The sequence below is a fragment of the Gopherus evgoodei genome, chromosome 2 (genome assembly GCF_007399415.2).
Source record: "Gopherus evgoodei ecotype Sinaloan lineage chromosome 2, rGopEvg1_v1.p, whole genome shotgun sequence".
NCBI lineage: Eukaryota > Metazoa > Chordata > Testudines > Testudinidae > Gopherus > Gopherus evgoodei.
In genome coordinates this window covers 161263654-161291018 of record NC_044323.1, presented here as the reverse complement: position 1 = coordinate 161291018, position 27365 = coordinate 161263654, and the positions used below count along the sequence as shown (strand labels likewise).

The following is a 27365-nucleotide window of genomic DNA, read 5'->3' as shown; positions in this document are numbered from 1 at the left end:
TCCATGGTCTTTCTGGCATGGCGGGCTCTGGCTTTTTTGCCACCCCAAGCACAAAAAAAAAAAAGATGTGTGTGTGTGGTGGCTGGAGCGACAAAGCAGGGGAAAAAAACCCCAAAATAAAAACCTGCTGCATGGCCGGAGCAGCAAAGAGGGAGGAGGGGGAAAATGGCACATCCAGAGCGGCAAAGCAGGGGGAGGGAAAGAACGTGCAGCTGGAGCGGCAAAAAAAAACAAAACAAAAAAACAAACAAAAAAAACCTTGCGGCATGGCCAGAGAGGCAAAGCAGGGGGGAAAATACTAAAAGAAACCTGTGGCGCGGCTGGAGCCAGGGTGCAGGGGGACTCCCTGAGCTGCAGACATGCTCCGGCTAGCAGAGGGGAGAGGGAAGGAGCAGGGAGGAGAGAGAGAAATGGGGTGGCCAAGGCTTCAGCGAGGCATTTGCCACGCACCCCTGACTGCCGTGCCGCCTGCCAGGAGGGCTCTGCGCCACTCTGGTTGGCTGGGAGGGAAGGACGTGGGCTGCTGCCCTGCTGAGTTTGCTGCAGGGCGCTCCTCCCCTCCATGCTGCCGCCCCCTATAGGGCGGCTAGATCTGTGAACCAAAAACGAAAAACAAAAACAAAAACAAACATCCGTGCCATCCTAGAATGCCGCCCTGTAGAATCTGCCGCCCCAAGTATGAGCTTGCTCGGCTGGTGCCTGGAGCCAGCCCTGCTTTCTTGTCATGGTGGTATAATTCAAGTTGTGCTCTAATCAAACACAAGTTATTAAGCTCAATATAGAGATAAGTGGGTGAATTTTAATGGCCTGTTATGTACAGTAGGTGAGATTAGATGATGTAATGGTACTTTCTAACCTTGAACTCCATGAATCTATGAATCAAGAAGGGTGTTAATTAGTAATGACCAAAGTGATGTACATTTTGGCATGGACAGGTATCCACTAATGATTGAATTGAGATCCATCAAATCATTCATGTAAGCCAATGAAGAACCAATGGATTGAAGGAATTTGCACTTACTACCTGGGGTAGATTTCAGCAGGTGATATGGTACTGAAAAGCTGTAGGTCCCATTTCCAGTGCCAGGGAATTTGGGATGGGATGGGAATGAGCCATTCCACTGTTGCACTGACATTATTGTGAATAGGAGTTTTTCCCATTCAATCTATGCTTTCTCAATTTTTAGTCTAAACTCCTTAAATCTTATAATACAATCTTGCTCAACCTCAAATACATCTTTGCTGCCTTCATTTTTATTATTTTCTAGTCTTATGATGATGATGATAATATCTTATATAGAGTAATATCTTGACATCTGTACTCATTGTCATACGCAACCTTTACTTAGGGTAATTCCCACTGACTTTAATGAGAGTTTTGCCTGAGCAAGAATTGAGTACAAACTGAGTAAGGACCTCTGGGTTTATCCTGTAGTACCTTTCACACCAAAGCACCTCACAAACTATACATATCTAGAACCAATGAAATGCAATTGCCCCAGACTCCAGTTCTGGAGTTAAAGAGCAGCAGCCCATGCAAAGTATGACAATGAGCATAGGGGAAATTCTGGCCATGGAGATGTGGATCTTATAAAAATGGAACAGGAACCTTTACTGTCCAGTCAGAGTAGCTGGGATCAAAAGGTCTTCTGAGAACTCGTCTGAAAGATTTACACTCAATAAATTGTATGTAATTCAGCTTCAATCTTTCAGAAGGATAAAGGGTTATGTTCAAACCTACATTTTCACAGACAAAATAAAGAAGAGGATGGCTCAGTAACCTAAGAATCAGGTATGAATTAGCTAGCTGCTTCCTATTTCCTCTAACTGAGACCCTGTCTGAACAGAAAGTTACCTGAAAAGGATCTTGTCCGAGATTTGCTTCTGCAGTGACATTTTTTAATCAGCTCCAGATTATCAATATCACTATGGCAGGCTTTACAGTAAAAATGAGCCCTGAACAACAAAAGAAAATCGGGAGAAACTGGATTAAATTTAGCAGAGTGGAGGAACAGATCCAAATGAATTTGTTAACTCTTGAAAGCTCTACTTTTCTAGAACTTTTTTACTATAGGTTAGTATGGAAACTTACCTTTCGACTTCCACCTTGGATTTGGCAATAAAAAAGCCCATTGTGTTTCGATGGATCTTTATCTGTGCAGATGGGTTGACCAAGATGCTATTGGAAAACAGTTTGGAAACAAACAAACAAACAAACAAAAAAGGAAAATTACCATTCACAGATTCCAAGGGTGAGGTTTTTTGGCCTGTGTTCTGCAAAGAGTCAGAGTAGATGGTCATAATGGTTCCTTCTTACCTTACAGTGTACGAGGCACTTATACACCACCTCACTATCACTGTTGTGTTCAAGTTTCACAACACCCCCATCATTCGGTGAAGTGTTATTTGCCTGATTTTACAGATGGGGAACTGAGGCAGAGAGAGTGACTTGCCTGTGGACACATGGGGAATCTGTGGAAGAGCCACGACTCAAACCCCAATCTCCTGAGTCCCAATCTAATATCTTAATGACAAGACCAATCTTCATAGAATTACCACGATATAACATTTTAAAAAATGTTTTAAAAATGTTTTTTAAACATTTGTTAGATTGTTAAGTTTATAGGAAACTGACTTTTTTCATTCTCCAAACAATTTAAAAACATTTATTTTAATGTAATGGATAAATTCATAGTCTAGCTGCACTTGCTGAATATTCCAGATAGATCCAGGTGCACCCACTGTGTTGATGAGAATGCCAAATACTGAGAATGCCAGCCTGTTGTGCTGTTGAATGTATTAGGGATGGGCAGGTTCAATGCACCTGCTGTGCTGCTAAACATACTACTACATCCCGGAAAAAGACACCTGAACATCCCAGGCACATTCAGAGAGCGTGCACCTGCTGTGCTACTATAAGTACTAGGTACATGTAGGTAGAATCCTCCTGCAGTGTTACTAAATTTATCAGATACAGTTAGGCAGAGCTGCTCAACTGCTGGATGTACCAGTGATATCCTAACATCCTACTGATTTCAACCCAGTTTTAATGGGTCTTGGCAGTACAGCTGGAACAGGGAACAGCCACATAAGGATGCATCTTTTCACTTCCCACCCAAAAAGGAAGAGGACCCCTCCCCTCAGTTCCTTCTCCTCTTTAGTTGTCCAGTTACTAATGAACAAACAACTGAGGCAGAAGAAAAACATATTCCTATTCCTTTGTTTTATTGTCAGTGTTTCTTTTCATGTTCTCAGAAGTTTCCCCCAAACAGGCAGACATTTCATTTACAAAGGCAGAAAAAAATAATTGACCTTAATAAACTGCTGTTTTCTGGATAATTTCTTAATGTTTTCTAAAATCTGCAGCATTGGCTCATTCTTCTTTTCTCATCCAATTCCAGCATTCCCATTAGAGTATCTTGCATTTCATCATTAGAGCAGTTAGGGATTACTATCTGGCTCTGGCCCAGATTAGTTTCAGATTTTAGCAGATTCTGCTTTCAGCACTGACAGACTATGCCTTTGTGACCACACGTCATGGAGTTGAGGAACTTTGACAACTTTTGAGGTTAAAACCTAGGGAAGTGTTTCTATTAGCGATGGAAAGAAATGGGCTCAGATTGAGCTGGATCACCCCAAATCAAGGTGAAACATCTGCAGTTTGCACAGGAGATGCCAGTTAAGACCATGAAGTGAGGCCTAAACTGCTGTACAATTCCTGTTTTCATGTGCCTGTCTCTGTCTATAGTCATCATTGTCATGTCCCTGGTACCGTGGTCTTGTATTGGCTGGGAAAAGGGCCACTACGCCAGTCATTATTGTATAATTGTGCTATACAGAAGGTCACATATTGATTCAGGGGACTTTCCCTCCTCCTTCAACACAAAGAAAACCACAACTTTCTTTGTGTCTGAACCCAAGAAGTGCTGCCAGTCTTCATCTGCCATAAAGCCAGTGGGAGATGAGAGTGCTCAGTAGGAGGGCTGGCTGCAAAAAATCCAGAGATTACAAAATTTGTTTTCATTCCAACATGGAGTGAAACCAAAACCTTTTGAAATTCTTTGCAAAAACAGAAAAAGAGAGAGACTTGTCTCAGAATAGCCAGCACACTCAACTGGGATGTGGAGGACCCCAGTTCTAATCCCTATTGTAGATCAAGAACTAGAACCTGGGTCATATCCCAAGTGAGTCTCACTTAAGTCTTGCAACATTTCTGCCCAAACCAATACATTTTAGTAAAACATTCATTTTCAGCAAAATAGTGTTTTTCTCTGAACAAAAAAAATTTCAACCTGTTCTGCTTGGCCCCTTGCAGGAAATGCTGAGTCTCCACTAAGGGCTTTCTGAGTTTGAATTGTTCAGAGGCTTTTAGAGACACTTCTTCCTGATATTACCTCAGCCTATAATATCAAGTCACGTGATTCAGTGTGGCCTCCCAGATTGAATATAAGGCTAGGAATTAAGTGATCTGTATTCCATGCCCAGTTCTGCTCCTGGCCTGCTGAGTGACCATGAGTATGTCACTTCACATCTATAGAGTCACCAGGATCCATTCGTCTTTGAGGAATGGGCAGTCACTTCAGTACAGGAGTGGACAATGAAAACAGTAGTTCATTTGCCTCTTCTGCTGATCACCCTGGAGGTGAAGAGGAAACTAATCATATGGGGTGAAATTTACCCCTTTGCATTTGACCAACCCAAAGACTAATCTCACATATGTCTTCAAAATAGGGCTGAAGTGGGGTGTTATGCAAAGACCTTGTGCTAGCTGTCTGCCCAGAGACAAATTTCATCCAAAGGGGGCTGGGAATGGTTACTACATAGACAAGTTCTTGTTAAAAGAAATGGATCAGCAGCTTCGCTAGTCACCTGTTTTCATGAACGCCAGATCTGAATTCAATTGCGAGCAGCACAAGGTCCAGCTTCACAAAGCAGAACCTGGGGAAAGGAAACAGGCCTGAAGTGGATTCGTTAAACTGCATTAAGTCCCTATGTGAACACTTTTATTCAGAATTAGAGTGTCCTTATTCAGCTCATCTTAATTCACTTTTGAAGTGAATTAAGTGAAATCAAATTAAGGCCCAATAGCACGTCTACACAGGGAATTATTCCAGAATAGCTATTCCTGTTTAATTCCATGGGTAATGTTCTGGATTAAGAGCTTCCAACACATGAAGTTAATCAGGAATAATTAATTCACTTTAAATTTACACCCTTTCTTATTATGGATTGACGTTCAAAAGGGAAGCAGGGAAGTAACACTGAACTCTGTACTACCTACCGGCAAACGTCTGGAAAAGTCATGTCCACAAAATCATTGGAGAGCCAATGAGTCATCACTTTGTAGTCATTACCCTCAAAAATGTTCCTGTGCTGCAGGCCTTTTCTCTTCACCTAAAATAAATAACCATGGAGCAAATGTTGTTTTGCAAAAGAGGCAGTGTAAACTGGGCTGCCTCTGGCCACGATTATATATTAGTGCGGCAACCCTGACAGTTACTAGAATTCAGTGACACCCACTGGCTACTGCAACAGCCACATGAACAGCACTTAGAATAATGGGCCAAGTTAAACCATAAGTGATCTGAACGCTTCACACTCATACATTAACTGAGGTTGGTTGTTTAGCAGGACTAAAAATAGAGAAAGTCACGTAATGATGAAAACATACAAAGAAGTTCCAGAGTCAAATAATTTTGAGCAAAAATTCCTTTACTTTGCAATAACAATTATTCTGTCTACCTATCTATTATAGGGCTGGTCTTCTCTTAAGAGTTTTAGTGATGTAAATACGTTGGTTAGGGCTGTGATTTTTTGCAGGCTTAGTTATACTGGTAAAAGCCATAGAGTAGGGGCAATTATACTGCTACAAAGGTGCTTTATATCAGTATTGCTTATTTTGGTTCCTCAACTGGAATAAGCTATACCAGTATAGTCTCTTTAAACCAGTATAACTGTGTCCATCCTAGGAGCGTTGCTGCTTTAACTATGCCAGTATAGTTAAAATAGCAAAAATTTCTAGTGCAGAGAAGTCCTTAGGATTTTATACTGCCACCCATCACCGTGGTATCTTACTGCCTGCCAAGAAAAACAATTAATGGAGCTGTTTGAAAATTCTCTAACGAAAAGGTTTTGTTTTTTGTTTTTAAACGAAAAATGGCTTTGTTGACAAAATGGAAATTTTGGCAAAAAAATGCCAATTGTCAAAGACTTCCAGGATTTCACAGAACAAAATAAAAAAAAAGTTTTTTGTTTTGTTTTGTTTTTGTTTTTCTGGCAATTAGAAAAACAGAAATTTTGATCAGAAACTAAACACCTGAAAATTTTTGCAGGAAAGAAAATTTCTTAACCAGTTTGAACAATTAATAATAGTTAACTAATATCTTGGGCAATTTATTCCATGGCCATAATTACTGTTTGATAATGGACCGTTTCCTTATATCTAACCTGAATTCTATTGTCACTTGAAAAATCACATATACAATTTTTTCTTGGAAGGAAAAGGCAAAAATAATTTTAAAAAAGGTGACTAATTGAAAAGATACCTGCATTACATCCAGGTGCCATGTATGTGACTTACTAGCTTATGTACAGTCCATGTTCCTGCACACTAAAATAATTTATTTTATGTAGACTCCAGATTTTTAAGAGTGGCTACCAACTGTGAGTGCTTCTGTTCTGGGATGCTCGATTAGAGAAACCTTAGGCCTGGTTTTGAGACGTGCAGAGCACCAAAAATTCTACCGAAGAAAGCGGGAGCTGAAGTGGCTCAGTACGGGGCCAGCCCTAGACCAAACATTGCCCCAGGTGAGGAATGTCTTTGGTGCCACACCCCTTCCATTTATTAATCTTTTGAATCCCTTATTTTTTATTGCATTTGTAACCCATTTCACAACTTTGATGTGCAATTTGCATGCATGATTTATCCTTGTCATTTAAGGCGATAAATTTGAATGCTAAGACTTATAAATCTGTATTTATTCATCCCATATATAAGCAAAGAAAATAATTGTTTCCTTAGGTATGCTGGTATAAGCACTTTTATACCAATACAACAGCATCCCTGCTAGAGGTGTTATATCTGTTTAACTATAATTAAAGCTGAAGAACTAAAGCAGGCCACAGGATGACAATTCTGTTTTGCAACATGAGATTTCAGAATTTGTTTTTGTTCCACATTGTAATAAAACAAAAACCTTCTCAACGTTTTGTGAAACGGAATTGTGTCAAAATATCTGTTTTCCAATACAAAGCATCAGGTTTGTAATGTGGGTCTCTCTTTTTCTCTGGTCAGCAGAAAACCCTGCACATTAGAAACCTTCCCGTCCAAACTGTCAAAAATCAATAATTTTTTTCAAAACATTTTGGTTTTGATAACACAGCATATTTTGATGAAAATATGTTTAGTCAAAAATCTTCCAACAAGTTTTAGGTACAACTTTTGTATATGAACCAGACCTATATTTATTTCATATTCCATTCACTTAATCAGTATAAGCGAAACCTGTGAATGAAAAGTATCAGAAATCAGAAATGGTATAATTCTCTTGCCACTGTTCTAATCTAGAATAGAGGGAAATTCAATTAGCATAGAAGTCACTTATGGAAGGCATCTCAAACAGCCACTAGGTGATAGTAAAAACATATCCATTGCAGCACAAGGAAACATGAGGCTTCTCTAAACAACGTAATGCCTGATAGTTATTTCTTTTTATTACATCTTCCAGCATTGGCTGTAAGAATTGCGAGCAATTTTGTGTACTGAAAAGCTAATATCTTACTTGTTAATTTTTCTTCTTTAATAGGGTCAGACCAGGAAAGGGAGAGTATGTTAGTATTCACTCTTTTGCAGAAGGACAGTACCTAAGTCCTGTGCACACTTAATCCTCAATGAAATTTTATTTGGAGGGTGTAAGTGGTTCAGTGGCCTTGTTCTATCCCTCTGTAAAGGCTGAATCTAAGGTTATGTCTACACTGCCCGGCAGCTTAGACTTCAGGGGTATGAATTGCGGTGTGCACCAAAGTGCTGTGCCTTATCTCCCCCATGTGGATGCTGTGGGCATGAACTAAACGGTTCCTACCTTGCATTAATGTAGTCCTGTTTACCTTTTAGTTCGCATCCAAAGTGTGCAATTGGGGGAGATATACTAGAATGCTTTGGTGCACACTGCTTTTCATTCCCCTGTTGTCTGAACTGCCGGGCTGTGTAGACAAGCCCTAAGCCTTGGTCAACACTTAAAACACAGAGCTACGGTGCTCAGGGGTATGAAAAGTTCACACTTCTAAGCACTGTAGCTATGCTTATCCTAACTCATAGTGTAGACACAACTAGATCAATGGAAGAATACTCCCATCAACTTAATTGCCTTCACTTGGAGAGGAGAATTATCTACAGCAATGAAAAAAAACCTTCCATCATGGCAGGAAGCCTTACTACGGCACCCATAGTGTAGACATAGCCTAACTCTGTAAGAATAAAACAAAGATGGGAAATTAATGCACACAGAGAGATCCTAAACTGTGAGAAGCAGGCTATTAACTACACAGGATGGAAAACCTACCCCGGGACTGACTCTCATCTCATTTACATCAATCAGTTCAAATCAGGAGTAATTCCACTGAAGTCAGCAAAGCTACACTGGCTTGAGAGGAGAATCAGGATCCATACCTTTAATCATGCTGTAAAGCATTATTGCAAACCTGTGGTACTACATTCAAGTGTTAAATAAAAATAGCCTATTAGATTAGCTTGTCTTCCCTGCCAAATTAAGTCCCAGTTTAATCAAGATAAGCCTGAAAATACCCAGGCACAGCTTCCACTAAAATGAAGGACACATGCTTGTCCGATAAGATCCTGCAGTGGTCAGTCACATTATTTGGACAAGTGAAGGGCTTACCTTGGTACTCTTTTGCCTAATGAACAGGCTTCTTAGGAGTGTGGACAAGCCTGGGACCAAGCAACTCTGTGCTATGAAGCCTAGTTTTAGTTCAGACAAACAGATGATGCTGTCTCCTCTACTCCAGTCCCAGCTGGGGATGTTTGCCAGGTATACCTGTCTCAGGATAAGATAGTGAAAACAAGTGAGGGTCAAGACAGGCAGGTACATGATGTTCCTATAAAATAAAAACTGTCTTTTCTGTCTCCATTTTTTGATTTTGAAAAAAATAGTTATTGAAATTTTCAAAATAACAATATTCTAAAAATGTTTACAAAACCAGTAATGAAGACTGTGAACAGCTGTAGGCCAAAGTTTTTAAAAGGGGCTAGAGATTTGAGGTGCCACTTGGTTTAGGTGCCCTACGGGAAAACCTTAAAGGAGTTAAACACTTTCTGAAAATCAAGCAGCTTTAATAGGTCTCACACTGGCCACCAAAACACCAAGGCACCAAAAAAATCATTATTTTTGAAAATCCTGATCTAGCGCCTATCGTTCTGAAATCTAGCCCAGTAGGGATCCCACACCTTGCCACAGTGGATCAGACTAATTGTCCCTCTAGTTTGATCCCCCATATCTTGCTATGACTAATACTTGAAGCTTTGCTGGAAAGCAAAAATAAATCTCTGCCAACTGAGCAATGCTTCTGATGTGGACAGCACACAATGCAGAGTTAAAACCTAAACATATATTTTTAAAACAAAAAATCTAGCAATGCCCCTTTGATGGCACACAATGTGCACGAGAGAAGAAGATTCAGTTATTATCATTTAGTAACATTAACAGACATACTTGATATGATAGTAGTAGAAGGAGGAAGATCTGTGGGGTGACATCCTGGTCTTACAGAAGTCAATAGGAATTTATCCATTGATTTCAGTGGGGCCAGTCTTTCACCCATGATTAGTAGCACTAAAGGAATAAGATTAGACTGTCAAAGCTACTGGGCTACCTTTTTATGAGACTGGATTATCTGTATAATGACTCTTGTCTTTGGATAGTGATTCTTGACAGACAGTGCCCTGCGTGAAAAATATACCTGTTGGTTAATGTGCTTTGTCTGGGCGAAATGCCCTCAGGTTTCATAGCCTCATCACAGTGGTAACTGCACAGCGTAGCAAGAGGGGAATGGAGACCGGCCAGGGACATGAGATGTCACAGCTGACCACAAGAGTTGAAGCAGTTGGACATGATGAAATCCAGAGCTGGATCCCATTGCTGCAGATGAATCAGGACGGGGTGGGGACAACTGCGGAGGACCCTCCAGCGAAACTACAGTCAGTTTCTGATTTTTGTGTGTGAAAAATTGTTATCTGAAAAAGAAGTTCTAGAATTCTGCAAAGGAATAATTCCAACCCCAGGCTTCCTCCCCATCCACTGTCTGATGCTGGGAGAGAAGGTGGTCTTAGGGAGAACAATAATTCATATAGTACTTTCCCATTATGCCTTTCCCACAAATGATGTTTTACAAATGCAACAAATTGATATTCCATCTATAGCAGGGGAGACACTTCAATCCCCATTGAAATGCAGCCACTTCTGGTGTGAAATGAAAGGGTGCCTGACAATATTATCAGACAAGAAGTGGAGAACCATACACAGTGACATTGGAACAATCATACCGGGGGAGGGAGGGAAGTGTTTCTGAGAGCCACTGAACAAAACTGCAAACGCTGTATATGATGAGAATTGCTTCAAGCCAGGGAGTGCTGCCACACCCCAGCACCCATAGTTCCAGCACCCCTGATCAGATCTGTATCCATTGAGAACTTCAGGGTGGGATTCAAGGCAGTAACAAGTAGTCTATGATTTATTTGTATTGCAGTAGCACCAAGGAGCCCCAGTCCTGGACCCCACTGTGCTAGGTGCTGTAAAATAAATAAAATAAAAAATGTAAATAATCATCTAGCTTGGAATTTGGGCCAGAACAGTATTTCTGTAATGATTCTGAAGAGGAGCAACACACCTATTGAATCACCAGCACCAGATAATACAGCATCTACATGCACTCTAGGACTCTCACATACAAGTACTGACTTAGCCTAATCACTGCCCAAAGTAGGCCACCTGAGAATGCAGGACTGTTTCCTCGGGATAAAGGCACCTGTCCCCTTGAGAGCTGCAACAGTATTCATGAGGGTGAGAGAGCAAAAACATCATCCACTGTAGGGTTTGGGAGGAGAGTTGTCTGTCTCCTTGGTCCTCTGACACAAAAGATGATGTTAGGATTCTGCTTGCAGAGAAACTTGTGACAGGGTAAATACATTCTGCTCCTTCCTGGGTCCACTCATTGTGTTTGCCGATGCTAATATCACCCAGATGCAGAAAGAGAATGCTGGAGGATCTCACCCTACCTCATGATATTGGAGTTGTCTTCAACATAAGGGTCCGAAGAGCAAGTGTCTGCTAGGATCAGACAAGCATCTGCAAATCCCATCTGTTTCTCAGAAAAGAAAAGCAGACTCAGGGTTTGATTCCACATGAAGTACAATAATCCTCTGTGTTTAGCTGACTTACTGTCAAGAATCTCTACTTTCCAAAAAATGCTACATTTATGAGAACCATTTTATATGTTTATTTTAAGGCCAATTGGTCCCAAATCAGTTTTGTCATTGATTTTCATTTTCCATCTTTCCAAGTCTTAACCCATTAAGCTCAAACTTTTAGGATTAGATTCTTGTGTCCTTGTTCACACTGAGTTTCACCTTACTCTGCAAATTATTCCATTGAAATACATGGGAGTGCTTGGATAAGGATCTAATCTATGCTAGTAGTGGCAGAATTTAACCATTTGGGTGGATGGAGCTCAGCTGGAGCCTGGATTTTCAAAACTGTGACTCCTGGAAAGAAAATGGTGGATGGAAAAAAGCGGGTCTTACCGCAACTCTCTTCAGATCTTTATAGTTCAGTGCAGAGCCATGGAAGAAAGTGGTATAGGCAGAATAGCATTTGAATACAGTTTCCAGCTCCAGACTAGGAAGAGTTCTACATGATAAAAGATTCAGAACAGAAGGAAAAGGCTGATCAGCCCCTAATAACAATGTTCTTGACCCTTCCTCCCAAAAAATATTTCTTTTGTTTATGTGCCGTTTTAAAAATCTGCGTAAAAGGGACACTGGCAGATCAGCGAAGGCACATCATTTAGGTTTTATACAGCCTAAGTGTCATGGAATTTAAAGAAGTACTATTCCATTTAAATGAGCACAGCCACACTCTGCAGCATAGTGATACTGCATGAGAAGCAGAAAGCAAGACTTGCTAAAGCCCTGATCCTGTAATCTGCATCCAGGTGGAACCATGAGTCCGTTTCTCTCCTCCCTGTGCACTTCAGGTCACCTCCTTCCCTTAAACTCAGTTATTTTCCTAACTCATTTCCGCACTCTCATTTACTATTACTCCAAATACAAGAGACGTGACCCAACCTTCCCTCGCAGAATAATAGATTTTAAGACCAGAAGGGAAGTTGAGATCATCTAGATCATCCTGTATAACACAAGCCAGAGAATTTCACGCCATTACCCCTGTATTCAGCCCAATAATTTATGTTTGGCTAAGGCCAAGAAAAGCATCCAGTCTTGATTTGAAAACAAGGGATGAAAAATCCACCACTTCCCTTAGTAGTTTGTTCCAGTGGTAATCACCCTCACAATAAAATATTATGCCTCATTTCTAATTTGAATGTGTCTGGCTTTAAATTCCAGCCACTGGTTCTTATTATGCTTTTCTCCACTAGATTAAAGACCCCTTTAGTACACTGTACTTGCTCCCCGTGAAGATATATGAACACTAATCTAATCACCTCTCAATCTTATTTTTGAGAAGATAAACAGAATGAGCTCTTTAAGTCTTTCACTGTGAGGTATTTTTTCTAGTCCTTTAATAATTTTTGTGGCTTTTTTCCACATCCTGTCCAATTCTTCAACATCCCCCGCAAAATATGGGCGCCAGAACTGCATGCATTACCCCAGTGCCAGTCCCATCAGTGCTCCAGAGTCAAAATCACCTCCCACTCATTTTGCTCAGACTGTAAATGGGAATCCATTGTGAACCAGGCAATACTTAATTTGCACATGACCAGCCAAAGAGAGATAAATGTCTCCTCCCCCTGACAGACAGTAGTATATGGATCACCTTTTGGTGACCTGTCTTAACAGACCTAGAGAATATATTTTGTTGTATATATATAACTCCTCACATATTTTCCATACAAACATGTCTTTGTGATTATGATGAGCAGTGTGACATAGACTTTCACTAGAGAAATTAAATGATATTATCTGACAATAAGTAGATACTAGACCCTGTAATCCTTATTTACCCCTGTGCACTCTGCCAGATAGTTCCAAGAGATCCTTGGGTGGGTCATAGAGTCTCATATAGAGTGAGTCCAAAATGCAAGATACACTCAAAAAGGAGAACATTTTTATTCTCATTAAACATTTAGCACAGAGAAGATTTTATCATAAAGCTTCCCAAGGTGGGAAGGTCTCACATGACCCTCTGCTCTTATTTCCCATTAGTTACACAGTGTGACTTCCCTTGCCCAAAGCCACCAGGCAAGAGAAGTATCCTCTAGCTCCCCCAAACAACTGTGCTTAGGAAGTGACTTTGAAATGTTTAGTGGGAATACTTACTCTCCCAGAAAGACAATCTCAGTGCAAATATCTCTCGTGTCCTGGGCCAGGAAGTTTCTTAAGAAAGCTGTCACACTCTCCAGAGTGATATCACCGCAGACAACAATGTACCTACAGAAAGAGATTCAGAGAACTCTCTGTTATGTTTGAAACCTGTAGAGTGCTTATTATAAGCATGGCATTGTGTGCAACAATTAATTAGCCCCTACATGTCTCTGTGTGCTGTATAGAGTTCCAAACAGAGTGTGGTCCTGGGTAAATATAGCAACAAAGTTGGAACTCAAGTTGTGTGGAAGCCTTTTTGTTTGTATCTGTAGCTGTGATCGTGATTCCATATATCATGATCCTGTAGGTTAGAAGGGTTATTTTGTAAACAAGGGGGATATACAACCCTTTACAAGTATTCAAATAGTGAGGACACCAATGGGAAAAAGGACTCATTTAGGAAGGGTTTGGGGGATACTGTAAAGAAGTTTAAGAGGTAACTTATTCAGAGTCTGTAGGTGCCTACACAGGGACAAGATATCAGGTAGTAAAGGATTTTTTAGTCAAGTAGACAAAGGCATAGCAAAATCCAAATAACTGGAAGTTGAAGCTTGACAATTCTGAACTGGAAATAAGATGCACATTTTTAACAGTGAGGGTAGTTTATCATTGCAACAATTTACCAAAGGATCTATAGTGGACTCTTGTCAATTCGAACCTTTAAATCAAGAAGAGATGTCTTTCTGAAAGAGATGATCTAGTTCAACCACAAGTTATGGGCTTGATACACGGTTACTGGGTAAAATTCTATGCCATGCCAGAGGTTGGAGTAGATGATCTCACTGGTCCCTTTTAGCATTAAAATCTCTCAGTCTATGAATATATAAGTAGGAGTGATGAGATAAAATTAAGCCAAAAATAATTTAAAATGAATATCAGGGAAAAAATATTACAAGTGATTTCTTTAATACAGTGGGATACTCCCCCAAGGAAACGGTGTGAGCTCCATCACTTGCGTCACTGAAAAACAGAGTTGGCTGACATACAGGTCAAGACAAATTAAGGGACATATTTCCTTTTTTTTTTAAATTAAAAATAAAAAACCCTCAAACTCTGAAAATGTTGATCTAATGACATCATTCCCCCCTCCATTTTTGTTGATATTTTAAATTTCAGTGACATTTTCAGCTGAAATTTGAAAAATGTCAACTGGTTTTACTGAAAAATAGAATGGACTAAGCACTGAAGAATACATGGGAACAATCCTGCTTTGTTTGAAAGGGATGGGTTAATTGAAATGATAGGACTTGTCTATCTTTAATTTAAACTTCCTCTCTTCTTAGGTTATTTCTACACTACAGCCTATGTTGGCATAACTTACAGAGCTCAGGGGTGTTAATAAACCACTTCCAAGTGACACAAGTTATACTGACATAAGCACTTGTGGGTACAGTGCTATGTTGTCAGGAGAGCTCCTCCCGCCGACGAAGTTTCTTCTGCTCGTGGAGGTGAGTTTTTTATGCCAACAGGAGAGCTCTCTCCTATCAGCTTCGATCGTCTTCACCATACACGCTGCAGCAGTGCAGCTGTATCGGTGCAACTGCATGCTTCAGCACTGTATGTATAGATATATCCTTAGAAACAAAACTCATCCTGAAGAGAGCTGTTGTTGACTAGATATGCACTCAGATGCTTTGGTGATGAGGGCCAAGACGGATGGGTGGAAAGACAGATAGTTTCAGGATTTGGCTCAAGTTATTTTGTGAAGATTCATATTATTCCTTATTTCCTCTGATATAATCAGTAACTAGTAAGCTTCTCTTTGTTTTGCAAAGACAATATAAACAATCGCACTTACTTTCTCCCTCTCACTACCTCATACGAATCTCGGTATTGTTGATTGCCACCAACGATATCCACAATTTCAGGGATAAAATTTGCAAATAAGACCTAGAGTGTCAAGAAATACAATCCTGCTTAGAGCCATCTCTGCTTTTCCCATTGTCCAAAGGTACTACTCGTTGAATCCTCTTGTGGCTGTGTCTGAGGATTAGCTCTGTCCATTCTGACACCCACTTCCTTTGGTAGCTCATGCTATGACCCCTCTTGCTCTCTAGAAGCTGCAGTGCTTCCACTTCATGGCTTGGCCCTCTGGTCAGACCACTGTACAGTTTTCCCTTTCTGGAGTAACAAAGTCTCACCAGACCAGCTGCCATTCCAGGCAGACTCCCCAGTTCAAGACTGTTGCACTTCCCCAGTGGCTAGGACACCCAGGCCCTCCTTCTGCAGCTTTCTTCTCCATCCCCACTTTGGGTAAACCTTTCTGTCAGGGTCAGAATCCCAGGACTTCCACCTTCTCTTGTCACTAGGCCCAGACACTGACTGTTACACTTCCACACTGTAACTCCCTTCTGCTCTCTCTTCCTGATTTTATACAAGCCCCTATCAACTGCTGCCCAGATGGACTCCATCTTCAATTAATGCTTGTCATGGAAGCCTAAGTCTCCCCCTATGTGCAGCCTACTAAGTTAATTAGTCCTCTTCTGAGCCACGTTAACCCCTTCAGGCGTGGTGTGGAGTGAACACCCCATCCATGTTAAATTTCAAGCCCTAAAGTGTGAGCCATTATAGAAGCTCACAATAAGGCTTGATCATCCTATAGTCATCATAAAGACTGGGGGAATGCCCACTGGGTACATGTGTGATACACAAATTTTCTTGCTTATTTCAGGTGTAAATCTATCTCAGTATCCTAGCTCTAACACTCACCAATACAAGCTGCTTCAAAGAGAAGTACAAGAAACCCTGCAGTAGGCAGTTATGAGAGGGAGCAACTTCTCCATACAGACACACCCTCCAGATGCCTACTATAGTGATGGAAGTATGATCTAAAGGATAAGGTATATAACTGGGAGTCAGATGACCTATGTTCTAGTCCCACCTCACACATAACCTCCCTATGTGACCTTGGTAAATCACTTAATCTACCATTATGCCTCAATTCTTCATCTTTAAAATGGGGATAGTAGTCCCCTACCTCATAGTGTTGTTGTAGGATTCAGTTCATTAGTGATTATGAGGTGATCAGATACAACACTGATGAGTGACATATAAATAAGACGGTTACTCACCTTTGTAACTGTAGTTCTTCGAGATGTGTTGCTCAGATCCATTCCAGTTAGGTGTGTGCGCACCATGAGCACGTTCGTCTAAAGATTTTTACCCTAGCAACACTCGGTGGGTCAGCTGGGCGCCCCCTGGAGTGGCGTCGCTATGGCGCCGAATATATACCCCTGACAACCCAGCCACCCTTCAGTTCCTTCTTGCCGGCTACTCCGACAGAGGAGAAGGAGGGTGGGTTTGGAATGGATATGAGCAACACATCTCAAAGAACAACAGTTACAAAGGTGAGTAACCGTCCTTTCTTCTTCGAGTGCTTGCTCATATCCATTCCAGTTAGGTGATTCCCAAGCCTTATGTAGGCGATGGGATCAGAGTGAAATGTGGCAGAATGTAAAAGTGCTGAGCCAGAGGCTGCAGCATATCTTGACTGTTGAACCAGAGCATAATGCAAAGCAAAGGTATGGACCGAGGACCATGGAGCTGCACGACAGACCTTGTGGGTAGGTACATGAGCCAGCAAGGCGGCAGATGAAACCTGAGCCCTGGTAGAATGCACAGTGATGTGGCTTGGGGAAATACCAGCCAAATCATAACAAGTGCGGATGCACGCCATCACCCAAGATGAGATCCTCTGAGAGGAAACTGGTAGGCCTTTCCTTCGGTCTGCTACCACGACAGAGAGTTGGGGCATTTTACGAAATGGTTTTGTCTGCTCAATATAAATGCGAGCGCTCTACAGACGTCCAGGGAGTGCAATTGTTGCTCCCATTGTGTTAAGCGTGGGTAACATGAAAGGCCGAAACCACCTTAGGGAGGAAAGCCGGGTGCGGTCGTAACTGCACCTTGTCTTTGTGAAACATAGTGTACGGCGGAACCACCGTAAGAGCCCTGATCTCGGAGACTTGTCTGGCCAATGTAATGGCTACGAGGAAAGCTGTCTTCCAAGACAGGTATAGCAGCGAGTAGGTCGCTAATGGCTCGAATGGGGGAGACATAAGTCTGGTTAAAACCAGGTTGAGGTCCCAGGTTGGGGTTGGGCGGAGTACTTGAGGGTGTAAGCGCTCCAAGCCCTTGAGGAACCTCGAAACTATAGAGTGTGAAAACACGGAACGACCACCTTAGCCTGGGAGGAAGGTAGAGATGGCTGCCAAGAGTACTCTCAGCGATGACACCACTAGGCCCTGCTTGTGTAGGCCAGAGGTAGTCCAAAATAGAGGGGATCGAGACCTCAGTAGGAGTAAGATCAAGCGTTTCGCACCTGTAGGAGAAACGCTTCCACTCGGCCAGGTACGTTGACCAGGTGGAAGGCTTCCTGCTACCCCTGTTCAGTCACGCAGCAGCCACACCGTGAGGTGAAGAGACTGCAGGTCCGGGTGGCCAAGCTTGCTGTGGTCCTGAGCTATGAGGTCTGGGTGGAGTGGCAGGGTAATTGGGTTGGCTACTGACAGTTCCAGCAACGTGGTGTATCAGTGCTGCCTGGCCACGCCGGAGTGATCATGATGATGCGCGCTTTGCCCCTGCGGAGTTTGAGCAGGCCCCAATGAACCAGCGGGAATGGTGGGAAGGCATCAAGGAGTTAAGCCCTTCCACAGCATCAGGAAAGCATCCAATATCGATCCCGGGGAGATACCTTGGAAGGAACAGAACATTTGACACCCCCTGTCCTCGTGGTAAGCGAATAGGTCTATGTGGGGAAAAGTCTCCACTTCTGGAAAACAGAATGCATCACATCAGGGCAGAGCAACCACTCGTGAGACAGGAAAGACCTGCTGAGTCGAAGCACTAAGGTGTTCCGAATGCCTGGGAGAAAGGATGCCACCAGATTTATCAAGTGGGCCATGCAAAAGTCCCAGAGATGGATGGCCTCCTGACATAAGGAGGAGGACCATGTCCCTCCCTGGTTGTTTATGTAGCACATGGCTGTTGTGTTGGCTGTAAACACTGAGACACCACGGCCTTGCAGCTGCTGCTGGAACCCCTGGCACGCCAGGGGGACTGTTCTCATTTTTGGACATTGATGTGGAATGCCAGCTCCTGAGAAGACCAAAGGCCTTAAACTCAAAAGTGACTGAGGTGAGCACCCGAGCCGAGAGATGACGTATCCGTTGTCAGGGACAGTGAGGGCTGGGGCGGATGGAACGGCATCCCTGCCTACACCAGGGAGGGAGTTAGCCACCATTCTAGGGAGCCTAGGGTACTCGAGGGAGTGGTGACTATCATGACCATTGGGTCCCTGTCCAGGCGGTATGCCGAGTTGAACCAAACTTGGAGAGGACGGAGATGGAGCTTGGTGTGTTTGGTTACAAACTTGCAGGCAGCCATGGGACCCAGTAGACCAAGACAAGTGCGAGCTGAGGTCATTGGGAAAGTCTGCGGATCTCGGATAATTGTTGCCATTACCTGAAACCGTGGCTGTGGTAAGCAGGCTCAGGCTAGGTCGGAGTCCAGGATAGCTCCTATGAAGTCTAACCTCTGCGTGGGAACCAGAGTGGATTTTTCTATAGTAATCATCAGGCCTAGACGTGTGAATAGATCCTTGATGATGCCCACATGCTGAGTGATTATGTCTCGGAGTCTCCTCAGATAAGCCAATAGTCCAGATGCGGAAAAACGCATATGTGACATCGGCGGAGGTAGGCGGTGACTACGGCCATACACTTGGTCAATACCAGTGGGGCTGTAGAAAGGCCAAACAGCAGGACCGTAAACTGGAAGTACTGACGGTTGGCTAGAAAGTGGAGGTATCTCCTGTGCAGAGGGAAGATGGTGATGTGAAAGTACATGGCCTTCATATCGAGGGGGCCGTACCAGTCTCCAGGACCCAAGGACGGGATAATGGTTCCTAGGGATACCATGCGGAACTTCAACCTTATCATAAACTGGTTGAGTCCTCGCAGGTCTAGGATAGGTCTGAGACCTCCGTTCGAGTTGGGGATTAGGGAATAACGGGAGTAAAACCCCTTGCTCCTTTTGTCCATCAGTGTCTGCACCTCTTGTAAGAGGAATTGCTCGTGAGAGGGGTCCCTGAAGGGGGACAGGGTTGGAACAAATTGGGGGTGGTACCCATACCCCACCGTGCGTAGGACCCAGCTATCTGAAGTTAACTGGGACCACGCCGGGAGGAAGTAGGAGTGGGATCCCGGCCTGTAACTAGTACGCCGCCCTCGGGTGCACCTTCAAAAGTTCGTCTTTGGTCCCGGTGGTGATTGCGAGGGACCTTGATCTTGGCCCTCTAGGGGTCCTGACGGTGGTCTGCGACCACCTCGGCCACGCCGTCTGCCAAAGTCCTGTCTCTGGCTAGGCACAGAGTATGGCGGTGTAGCTGGGGATGGAAAGGCCTGCGTTTGGTCACCGGCGTAAGCACACTGAGAGAGCGCATTAGGACCCTGTTGTCCTTCAGGCTTTGCAGCCTGGGGCTGTCTTTGCCACGAAGAGGCCTTTACCATCAAATGGTAAGTCCTGAATGATATACTGCAGCTCCGGCCGGAGGTTTGAAACCTGAAGCCATGAGATGCGCCTCATGGCAACACCCGAGGCCAGAGACCTGGCTGCTGAGTCTGCAGCATCCAACGAGGCCTGGAGGGAAGCTCTGCCCACCTTTTTCCCTTCCTCCAAGAGGGCAGAGAACTCTTGGCGGGAGTCTTGAGGGAGAAGCTCCATGAACTTACCCACCTCCACCCAGCTGTTATAATTATAGCAGCTAAGCAAGGCTTGTTGATTTGCCACACAGAGCTGTAAGGCCCCTGCAGAGTACACCTTGCGGCCGAGTAGGTACATTCGCCTAGCCTCCTTTGATTTCAGGGCTGGCGCCTGCTGACCATGCCGTTCCCTCTCCTTAACGGACTGAACGACTAGTGAGCAGGGAAGAGGATGGACATACAAGTAGTCGTACCCCTTAGAGGGCACCATATATTTATACTTGACTCCCCTGGCCGCAGGAGGGATAGAGGCTGGGGACTGCCATATAGTATCAGCATTCGCCTGGATGGTCCGAATAAAGGGGTAGGGCCCCCCTAGTGGGGCAACCGCCAGTAGAAAGCCCACTACCAGGTCCTCTATCTCCGGGACCTCCTCCACCTGGAGGTCCATATTGAGTGCTACCCTCCTTAGGAGGTCCTGATGGGCTCTCAAGTTGTTGGTGGGCACATCAGAATCGCGGTCCTGAGCATAAGAGCTGTCCGCGTGGGATGACACTGATGTGTGTCTGGATGGCCATGGAGGTGCTGAAAAACCATGGGCAGAGTCTCTGACTCTATCGGACCTTGCCCAACTCGGCACCGGGGACCAGTACCGGGAGGCATACCGGTACCTGGAATGAGATCCAGACCTGCGACCAGAACGGTGCAGGGAGGTCGACCGAGATCTCGAGGCTCGACTTCAGGAGCGGCTACGGGAGTCACGGTGCCTGTTGCAGTGCCGGGAGCTGGAATGGTGCCGAGAGTAGCTGGTCGGCGAACGGGATACCGACTGGTGCGGCGAGTGCAACCGGTACCGAGGAGGAGAACAACACCAGGACTGCAAGTGGTGTCAGGAGCGGGAGTGGCAACAGGACCTGGAGCGTCTGCGGGACCGTGATCACAAACGGTGCCGCTCTGCTGTGCCGACAGAGGATGGTCATATCAAGGGAGGCTTGGCAAGAGACTGTATTACCCGCACCGGTGGTGCCGGAGGTTCAGGCAGCATCGACTCTGTCATGGCAATGAGATCCCCCGCCGTTGGGAATGTCTCTGGCATGGAGGGAACAGTAAGCTCAACCACAGCGCGTACCGGGGAGCTGTCAGGCACCGGATTCGATGGCCCTCATGGGACCGAGATCGACGGTGTCAACTTTGTCAGTGCCTCGATAGGTGTCGGTGCCGGGCTATCCAACTTAGACAGGGTCTCTGGCTGTGGTGCAGTTGGTGCAGCTCAACCATGGCGCGTGCTGGAGTGCTCTTAGGCACTGGATTCGACGACTCCATGGGACCGAAATCGACGGTGCCAACGTCATCGGTGCCTCTGCAGGCATCAGTGCCGGGCGATCCAACTTAGACAAGCTCTTTGGCTGCAGTACAGTTGGCATGGAAGCAGCAGGAGCAGGGAGCTCAACCATGGCGCGTGCCGGGGAGCTGTCAGGCACTGGCAGGAGGAGTCGTAGGCTTTCTCAACCTCGGACAGAGGGAGCAGTGCCGAGTCGACCTCGGTGCTGGTGATGGCTGGTGCCAAGAGGCTTTGGCAGTACCGGTGGGGTCCGGTGCTGAGGAGGCGCTTCTGCCCACCGATTGACCAGCGCTCGGTGCCAAAGGTGGAGGGGTAAGTGAAAGTCCAGCTCCTTTTTGTTCTCGGCTAAAAAGCCTTGCAAATGGGGCACTTAGCTGCCAAGTGCGATTCCCTGAGGCACTTCAAACAGGAGTCATGCGGAACTCCTGTCGGCATCAGCTTGTGGCAGGTCGAGCACGGTTTAAAACCCAGTGAGCCAGGCATGGACTCCGGCACTGGGTGCAGGGAAGGGGCTACTCCCCGAACCCCGCTAACTATTACTAAACTAACTATGCTAGTAAAGAAAAAATGTATAACTATATAAATATATATATAAAAGGATTATAACTATATAACTATATACACGAGAACTACGAGTAGCTAGGGAAGTGGAGGTCAGCTAAGCCGCGCTTCACTGTTCCAACGACCGACACGGGCGGTAAGAAGGAACTGAAGGGTATATATCTGGTGCCAAGCGGCGCCACTCCAAGGGGCGCCCAGCCGACCCACCTAGTGTTGCTAGGGTAAAAATCTTCCAACGAACGTGCACAGGCGCGCACACACCTAACTGGAATGGATATGAGCAAGCACTCGAAGAAGAAAGATAAGATATTTTCCTAACTCTGATTAGACAAAGCTTGTGCCCTGAAGCATGAGGGTTAATATATTAAACACTTGCAATTTTTTTACTATTCAAATCCTGGGTATATTTGTTAATAGATATATATCCATCCCTTTTTGAATCGTCCTAAGCTCATGGCCTCTATGATATCTTGTGGCAGTAAGTTCCACTGACTAATTGTTCAATGTTCAGAAAAAAAATATTTATTTTTAGCCATTTTAAATTTGCCACCTTTGGATTTCACTGAATGTGCCCTGGTTCTTGTATGGTGAGAAAGGCAAGTGAATGCAGTTCCCTGCTCTACTGCTAGTCATGCCAACATCTATCACAGTAGAAATGCTGAACTCTGAGCTTTGGTGTTGGCATTCAAATCAACTAAACATCTTGTCATTGCATTAAACTCTAGAGAACTGGCCACTTGTAGAAAGGAGATAATGGTTTCTTACCAAACCAGCAATGATGAAGAAAATCATGAAAATACGACCCAAGGACGTTACAGTCACAACATCGCCAAAGCCAACTGTTGACATGGTCACCATTGTCAAGTATAAACAGTCAAAATAGCTCAGGGACTGGGAATTTTGATGGTGGACCCAAGGATCTCCACTATTCTCCACCTGCCGGAATTATAAAAGGGTAGGAAAGCCTTTGAATCCAAGATTTTGGTTCAGGTCCATCTCTAATTAATGAGTGTGTCATGGATACATTTCAGTGCCTTTTGGAAAAGTTTGGTTGAGTGGCAAATCTTGCTGCTGTTTCTCTTTTTTTATTTTCCCATATATGAAACAAGCATTTTTGTTGCTATAGGATCTGCTGCTTATTTCCTAGCAAGAGTCATAATGATTCTTTGCCATTGATTTCCCTGTTGGATGAGTTGCCAGCTGCCCTGTTCCAATATATAAATATATAATAGGGCTTACCTCCCTCACCTTCATCTGCCCTGTGAGCTAGGGTTTGGGAACCTCTTTGCTGGAAATAACATACATGAAATTTGCCCTGTTGTAGCTACATCCACATAGCTAAACACATGTAACCCCCCGATGCAGTAGGGTAACCAGACAGCAAGTGTGAAAAATCAGGACGGGGGTGAGGAGGGTAATAGGAGCCTATATGAGAAAAAGACCCCAAAATCAGGACTGTACCTATAAAATCAGGACATCTGGTCACCCTATGATGCAGATACGTGACAGTAGTGCAAAATGGGGCTTACCCCAGTACAGATTAATCTGGTAACACACCCAAGCAAGTTGAGTTGGTGTAAATTCTGCTTGGCTCAGGTACAACATGACTGCATTAGGGATTTGAGCTGATGTCTAACGGTCCCCTACTCCTTTGGGAGACTAATTTCTGATTCCACCTCACCCTTGTTCCCTGCCAAGGAACAGCTTGTCACTGTGCAGCTAAGGAGAAACTGCTTTCCTGTTTGTCCTATATTCCATTAATGTTGCTATCATCATTTAGGGAGGCAGTGTTCCTACCCTTCCACTGATGTAGGCTGTCTACCCTATGGGGTTATGCTGACATAAATATGGCTTTGTAGCTATGCTGGTCAAATCTCTGTAGTATAGACAGACCCTTACAATGGTCTTTCAGACCAATATCTACTTCTGTCTCATCTCTCTCAAGTAAACGTCTACATTCCTCCAGCAAAATGTACAAAGAGAAAATGCCTAAGCACTGTTTTATGGTTATCCAGGAAGGATGTGGAACTAACTGTACATACCAAGTGAATAAATCCTGCAGCTGTGAGCCAGGTGCTGAGAACTGCAGCTAACAATTTGGACAGCTTGATTGAATTACTGAGGACAGGAGGAGGAAAATCTCATTAAAGACATTGCATAAGTTATGTTACAATTTCAACTGCCTGCATGACTCCATCTGCCTCTTGCAAGAGACCTCCAAGTGGACATAATATTTTTGATTTTCCTTTTTCCTTCTAAATAGATGAGCCAGAGCCACAAAGTTGGATATAGAATATTTTGCGCAGTTTAGATTCAGGGTCAGAGGCCAGATGCAATACACATGGAATTCTAGATCAGAATTGTCCAGCAATGAATTACACCCATTTCCTCCATTTTCTAAGCCAGCCAAAATACAGGGGCCAGGAGCCAATAATATATGGCAGACATCACTTGACCAGACTTTGACTTACCTAGTCCTGGTGATCTTGAGAAACTGCAATATTTTGGGAAGTTCTAACAATCTAAGTGCTCGCAAAAACCGCAAACCTGCAGGAAAACAGCAAAGGAAAAGGACAGAGAAAAGCAAAGTCTAGCAACAAGACTATGTCTCTGTGTGCGTGCATGCATGTAAGCAAACATGCACACTTCTATTTTTATCTATGTAGCCAATGTCATATCAAACTTGGCTTCAGGACCAGGTGCTTCTTGAGTTCAATTTAAGCCCTCAAGACAGGCCTTGTATTATACAAAACTATAAGGACTGAAGTTCTCATACCTATAAATCACCTTCACCTCTGCATAGTAAAATAATCCTGGGAACAAGACATGAAATAACAATAATGGGAAACTGGATCTCCAAGTCCTACTTACCAAGCCAGTTCCTCTTTAAATAGTAGGCAACACAAATTGGAGGGATGGTGAAGAAATCCACAATGGAGTTGAGTTCGAGCCAGAATCTCAGCTTGTCGTTTGCTGCCATGAACTACAGAAAACAGGCAAAATCAAGGAGCATGAGAACGGTGTGAGACTGAAGCACATCAGAGCAGAAATGAGGCTTCTGTGGGTACCCAATGAACGTTTCCCAGTTTGTTTTAAAGTTGGGCAGCTTGAGGCAACTTAATTCCTAGTGTAGCTGAACTGCAGTGACTTCAGAGGAGAATGGAGTTACAACAGGAGGATTTGGTCCATCATCTCACAGTCACGGTAATGAACCCTATCTCCACTGACATCTATTTACCCATCTTTTTTTTTTCTCTTGGAATCTAAGTGCCGATGACACTGAACTAGCAAATCCAGTGGTTGGCAAAACCCACAGCCATTGTTACCCAAATCTGTCAGAAGGAAAATCCTATTTTCTAAAAACTTTGCCAGAGTTCTAATGCCAAAAACTAAGACAAAAGTGTATTTCACATCAGTGCAGCCAGTAGTATCTTAACAAATGCACACTATGATCCTCTCCATGCAAGGAGAATGGAGGTGAAATCTAGCTAATTGACTAGATGGTTAGAGGATTAGGGGCAAGGAACACATTGTTCACAGTGGGATCTGCAAAAAGGGTTTAAGAATTTATCAGGCTGGGGAAAAAACAGATTAAAAATGGAAAGATAGAAAATTCTTATGAGCCTTGATAACATTTGTACCTTGGCTACAAAAGCTAAGCTAAGGCAATCAGATCTCATGCTTCAGAGCACAGACATTGCTGTCAGGACAGGAGGGAAGTTTCTTTAATGAACAGTCAGTCTGGTGCATTAAATAAGTATTCACTTTTTTCTGAAACATCAGGTTTTGCTCACTGCCACCAACAGTCCGAACCAGTATGGCAAATTCTATGTTCCTAATTGGCAGCAACATGGTTCACAAAGAGGTTACTTCTATCTTAGTACTGATATGGCCCCTCCCCATCACCATGGTACCTGAACCTCACAAACTCTAACAACACTTAATTTGCAACATCCATGGAGGTAGGGAACTATTTTTGTCCTCATCTTACAAAGCAGTGAAATGACTTGCCTAAGCTCACTTAGGGAGTCTGCAGCAAAGTTAGGAATTGAACCCAGATCCTGATACCCAGTACAGTAACATAACAGTCAGACCATCATAGCTGTTAACACGGGAGAGATTCTGATAACCTTGCTCATAGCAAATAATGCCTTACTTCACTATTGGGGTTAGTATGGAGTAATGTCACATACTACGTCATACTATATGATGAAGGATATCAAAACCTAGCCCTTTGTAATGAGGCCCCTGGTATTCCCTCTTGCTATCAGAAATGTCCAGTCTCGCTTACATATTGGAATTTGAGACATGATTCTGATCTCATGCCAGTTCCATACTGGTGTAATCCCATTGATTTCAGTTGAGTTAATTCCTGCTTCATATTGTGATGAGAGGAGAAATATTCCTTTCATGTTCCTTCATGCTGTTAAATGATTTCCAAGTACTTATTATTTTAACTCAGCTTGATTGTAAAATGCCCTTACCCGTAATCCGAAATAGAAGAGGAAGAATGCATTGAAGCTCATATCTATAGAAAGGGTGTGGTCTGTGAAGTAGTGCTCTACAGGGCTAAGGGAGGAAAAGTCATCATTATTTGCATTGACATTGCTCTTTTCATGCAAGAATCTCCAGATGCTTGACTAACTAATTTATTAAACTCTTGCAAGATACTTATGAATTAGGGATTATTCCTCCATATTTGTGATGATTCACAGCCTGATCCAAAGCATATTAAAGTCAATAAGTCTTTCCATTCACCTCAGTGGGCTTTGGATCAGACCCAAAATGAGACAAAGGGGGATTAAGTGATTTGCCCAAGTTCACACATGAAATCAGTGGCAGAGCTGGGAATGGGAACCAAGATTTGGAGTCCCCTATTCTAATCCATACTCTTTCTGTAGTGCCACCATGTAAGAGAGACACTGGCAGAATCTAACACAAATAAAGTTGAAATGCGTGTGTACCTCCATGATGTCATTGTCCCATTTACACATTTAGGTCCTGATTCAACATCCATTGTATCCAGTACAGAAACCTGCAATGGCCATTGATCTGGCTTTTGTTTTGGTTGTGGAATTTTCCCAAACCACAGGTTAAGAATACACCAAGCAATTTAAATCTCTGCTTTCTCAGTGAGTTGGGATGT

The 27365-nt window shown here is 43.6% G+C and overlaps 1 protein-coding gene across 1 annotated transcript in view; it reads right to left on the bottom strand.

Moving 5' to 3' along the window:
* Window positions 1-26745, bottom strand: part of KCNU1 (potassium calcium-activated channel subfamily U member 1) — an 85669-nt gene extending 58924 nt beyond the window's left edge. The window contains exons 1-15 of the mRNA XM_030549526.1: window positions 26704-26745; window positions 25091-25202; window positions 24691-24766; window positions 24262-24337; window positions 22985-23155; window positions 15414-15505; window positions 13571-13681; window positions 11816-11921; window positions 11291-11373; window positions 9889-9958; window positions 8898-9053; window positions 5282-5394; window positions 4870-4938; window positions 2093-2179; window positions 1856-1956 (exon numbers count right to left, since the gene is read on the bottom strand). Coding sequence (XP_030405386.1) covers window positions 1856-1956; window positions 2093-2179; window positions 4870-4938; window positions 5282-5394; window positions 8898-9053; window positions 9889-9958; window positions 11291-11373; window positions 11816-11921; window positions 13571-13681; window positions 15414-15505; window positions 22985-23155; window positions 24262-24337; window positions 24691-24766; window positions 25091-25202; window positions 26704-26745 — 1465 coding nt within the window. The remainder of the gene's footprint in view (window positions 1-1855; window positions 1957-2092; window positions 2180-4869; window positions 4939-5281; window positions 5395-8897; window positions 9054-9888; window positions 9959-11290; window positions 11374-11815; window positions 11922-13570; window positions 13682-15413; window positions 15506-22984; window positions 23156-24261; window positions 24338-24690; window positions 24767-25090; window positions 25203-26703) is intronic.
* Window positions 26746-27365: the final 620 nt, after the last annotated feature.